At 39.2% G+C, this 4,568-nt stretch overlaps 1 protein-coding gene across 1 annotated transcript; it reads right to left on the reverse strand.

The window, feature by feature from the left end:
• Nucleotides 1–254: 254 nt before the first annotated feature.
• Nucleotides 255–2,037, reverse strand: LOC136828519 (neurotrophin 1-like). The gene is made up of 2 exons (XM_067086553.1): nt 1,871–2,037; nt 255–1,502 (listed from the first exon to the last, which is right to left on the reverse strand). The coding sequence occupies exons 1-2, from the start codon at nt 1,886–1,888 to the stop codon at nt 774–776; spliced, it is 747 nt and encodes a 248-aa protein (XP_066942654.1). The 5' UTR covers nt 1,889–2,037; the 3' UTR covers nt 255–773.
• Nucleotides 2,038–4,568: the final 2,531 nt, after the last annotated feature.

Below are 4,568 nucleotides of genomic sequence, written 5' to 3' on the forward strand. Positions count from 1 at the left end.
AAAACATTCTTTAAACTGAGGTTTGCATAGGTCATTAATGATATTTTTTGGGTGTTTCATTATATTATTTAGCTCCAAAGATGAAAAATTCTACCAAGTGTATAATTCTTAATATGATTGCTTATTTTCCTCTTCTCTCTCTCTCTCTCTCTCTCTCTCTCTCTCTCTCTTCTCATCTCTCTCTCTCTCTCTCTCATTTAGCATGTGCTTACTCTTTGGTTTTGTGATTGCAAGGTCCCCCCAAAAAGTAAGTAGAGATACCGTTTATTTTTTTTTTTTATCTTATATTAGATTGTCGTCTTACATCTTATTTACAGGCACAAAAGAAAATGAATGATTATATGTAAAAAGTAAACTGAATTTCCGGCACACCAGGAAACAATATTTCAACTTCTTTCTACGTATCCCAATCAAAATAAAATAATATTCTGGAATGAGGGAAGAAATAAAACACTTTAAAAATAAATCGATTATCTATCCCCTGTGGTACAAGAGCTGAAGTTACTGTACTTCTTATATCATAGGTATATATATATTAGAATCACTCTTTATTATCTACGATCACAGTGAAATGACTAGAGAACTGCTTTCTTCACGTACTTCGGTACTAATCTAACCTTCTTTAGAAATCGTACTGGAATGTATTGAAAATATACGTTCCAGCGGTTTTCTTCGACTTTCAAGTGTATATATGAGACTAAGAAACTTAAAGTGATCTCTAGAATAGACTCCTGAGGTTAATGTTTATGTGGTAAATCAAAACCTGACTGGTTTTAGTGGTCGATGGTATACGCTCCCAGCAGACAGGCACAGGCAGCCGGTAACTTGAAGGTCTCGACGGCGAAGGGGAAGTACTGGTCGTAGGGGTCGTAGACGAGGAATCGGTGGTAGATGGATTTCTGAAGGCACTTGGAGTCGTAGCACTCGGGCACCAGAGGGCAGGCTTTCTCGGAGGCCAAGCACTCTTCGATGCGAGCCGTCTGAGTGAGGGTATCGTAATGGACGTCGATGTTGTTGACTACGACCCTCCATTTGCCTTCTGTGTTCTTGGCGCGAAGGGGCCTGACGTAGGCGGTCTCCGAGGGGCAGAGGTAGGTCTCCTCCTCCAGGGTGTCTGGGCGTTCGACTGAAAACTCGGTGTTGAGATCGGCTACGTCCGCGTAGAGGGAAAGGACCTTCTCGTAGTGGTATTCTGCCGCTTGCCTGATCTCATACATCGGATACTCTTGGTCCTCAAGGCACCAGGGCTTCGTGGTGTTGCCTGCGCAAGCAGGAACTGCTCCTGGCTCATGGTACTTGGGCTGGGGATGGTAGGATGGTTGCGGATGGTAGGACGGCTGGGGATGGTAGACAGGTTCGGGATAATATGCAGGTTCTGGGTGGTATGAGAGTTCAGGATAATAAGAAGGCTGGTGGTAGGCTCCGTAAACAGGTTGGTATTCGTACACCGGTTGATGTGTTTGGGCGCGACCCAGTGCCAAGACCACAATAGCCAGTGATGTCTTTGATGTGTGTCAGGGCGAGAAAAGGAGGGAGACATATATACATACACATTCATATAACTTTTAACTTATTTCATGTAGAAATGATATTGATCAGAATGTTAGACTACTACAATAGGAATATTTTTATTATTATTAATTTGGACGCATCTGAAATGCTCAGTCGCCCTTGTCATGCATTTCCATTCACTTGAAACCTACTTCTATATCATTCTAAGAATTTATGCAAGTCTTGTGGCTTTGAGGGTGTAAATAAGAAGATTAATTATTTTGAATGAAGCCTCCCTACTATAAATGAAAACGTTGTATTGTGATACAGTTATCACAGAGTTTATATCCGGGATACACATTGCCTTCAGTGTCCTTACCAAAATTCTCGTCTCCATCGCTCCGTTGCCACCAAAACAACAACAGCCCTGTGACCACAGCAGAAGGGGAACTGAGGTGCGGATCCCCTTCGCTCAACTTTTATAGCAGAAAAATGCCAGCGGAACAGCTAGCTGTTCCCCCTCAAGGCTTGCCCGATAGCGAAGGTCAAGCTGAATAAACACTGCGGGTCGCGCGCCACTCACGATAACGACTCACGAAAACCCAACCGCCTCTGGTTGATGCCTTTTTGTTTTTCTCAGTTTCCTACCTCAGTTTCCTTCCGCCTTTACTTATCTCAAGTGACCATTTATTCTTTTTTCTTCTTCCCCGTCTGCAATCGTCACGGTAGGAAGCTCTACTCGCCCCCAAAAAAAGCGATAAAGAAGAGATGTTTTCCAGATAATTTCGTGCATTAATGTCGCTATTGTTTTGGTCTTTTTCTTCCTCTTCTTCTTCTAGGCTTTCGTGGTTAAGACGGATGGTCCTCTCCCCCAACACGGACCCGCCCTTTTTGTGTAGTTCCGTTGCCATACGTGCCTCTGCCAATTTCCCAAAAGGGCCTGGCAGTCTGCTGGATAGTTTATGCCCAAGACCACGCCTTCGCGAATAAAGTACGCTTACTATTTGCGAAAACGTCTCCGTCTAACTGCTGAAGTTATTTTTGAAATACGCAGATTTTGACGTTTTGCAGGAATTTGTCACTGACACTGAGGTTCACGTTTCTTGATAAATGAGCTGGAGATATGAAGCGAAACTGCGTGAATCTGCCACATAACTTGTAAATGGTAGTTCATTGTATGCAAAATATTTATCATCACCACCTCAAATCTTCATATAACAATCTATCATAATCTAGCAATTATCCCTGTAACACGTACATTAATGCTATTGTTTTGTAAAAAAAAAAAAATGAATTATGCATAATAAAAGAGTATGCTCTAAATTCATTAAACGGTAGTTAAAGAATTCTACAGTATCGGAAATCGTTTATCTGTAACGGAAGAAATATCTCCATGAAAGGACGATGTATAGATCGTTGAGAAGCAGTTATTAGCCTTCAAATTCTGACAGTCAATTTAACACTGGAAAACCCGTGGGAATTTTAAGTGTTCCTCGTGCTGATTACAAGGTTTGGTGTCATACGATTCAATATAATTATATTGTTGGTGATTTTTATTATTATTAATCATTTTATTTTATGAAATTATTATTTTATGAAATTATATATAGTAACAATTACCTGGTAGCAATCATTGTGGGTTAGGGTATAGAGGCCAATTAGTTTAATGTCTATTTTTCTCAGTGGAAGTGTGAAATTAAAAATTGTGGATATGGATTAATAAAAAATGTTAACTAAAATATGAAGATAAGCTTTTTTTTGTGGGTGTGTGTTATTGAGGATTTAGGACCTATAATCTGTCAAGGTTGCAATTGAGGACGAAGACTAAAATCCAGTTTCTTTTTAGTTCCAGAGTAAAATACACACACACATACATATATATATACTGTATATATATATATATATATATATATATATATATATATATATATATATATATATATATATATATCTGTGTGTGTGTGCGCGTGCGTGCCTGTGTGTATGTACTTTACATAGATATATGTACATATGAATATATTAATATGTACATGCATTTGTGCCCATACTTACGTCTGAAAAGGCATAGTTTCGAATTCTGGTAAGAGTACTTGACATATATCGTCCAATTATAAAATTGGTCCCTTGAGTCCTTTGGGTGGGATAGCTCTAGAAAGACATTTATTTATAGCAGACCTTCACAAACCTAAAGCCATACTCATTTCTTTTCTGAACACGATGTGAATAGCAAATTCACGGTTGTTTTAGGCCTGGCATTAAGACTTACAGACTTCTTTAGTATTAGTTTTTCAGACGAGTAGAACGGTTTATCTCAGCAGAGTTTTATAGTTGAAATTGGTACTGGAATCTAAAATGTAGGTCAAAGGCCATGCGCTGGGACCATGAGGTCATTCAGCCCTGAAAGGGAAACTGAGAATAAAAAGGTATGAAAGGTGTAACAGGAAGAAAACTTTGCATTTGCGCCATGAAACAATTGTTAAGAGAGGGTGGAAAAGATGATGGAAGAAAGATAATATAAACGGACGAGCTACAGCAAAAGGAATGAAAGGGGTTGCATCTACGGGGCCGAAGGGACGCTGCAAAGAACCTTAAGTAATGCCCACAGTGCATCGCGTGAGGAGCACTGGTGGCACTAACCTCCTACGGAGCAGAGTTCTATAGTAAATCAGTCTTCTTCTTCGTTTAAGCTTTTTCCCATTTTTCATATGGGGTAAGCACGATGCCTTCTTTTGAAGGGCTTTTATAACTAGGTATTTTTAGAAAGGGGGTAAATGGGGTTAGGACATGATAATCCATAACATGAATCTAAAAATAGGAAAAGAGAAACCTTCAGCTATAATACCAAATACCCTGAAGGACTTTTAGGAAAAAAGTCATAAAAAGCAAGGTGGTATTTAGATAGGAATACTTCCATAAAAAACTCTGACAAATGGAAAAGGGAGACGGTCTATTACAGGATTCCATGTAAGGATTCGAACGTTTTTTACGTGGGTATACTAACATATACTTTTGATATCCCTTTTGATAAGCATTTCCTAGATCGTATAATTGATTTCAATAATCATTTTGGTATTTTG

The sequence above is a fragment of the Macrobrachium rosenbergii genome, chromosome 3, assembly GCF_040412425.1.
Source record: "Macrobrachium rosenbergii isolate ZJJX-2024 chromosome 3, ASM4041242v1, whole genome shotgun sequence".
Lineage (NCBI taxonomy): Eukaryota > Metazoa > Arthropoda > Malacostraca > Decapoda > Palaemonidae > Macrobrachium > Macrobrachium rosenbergii.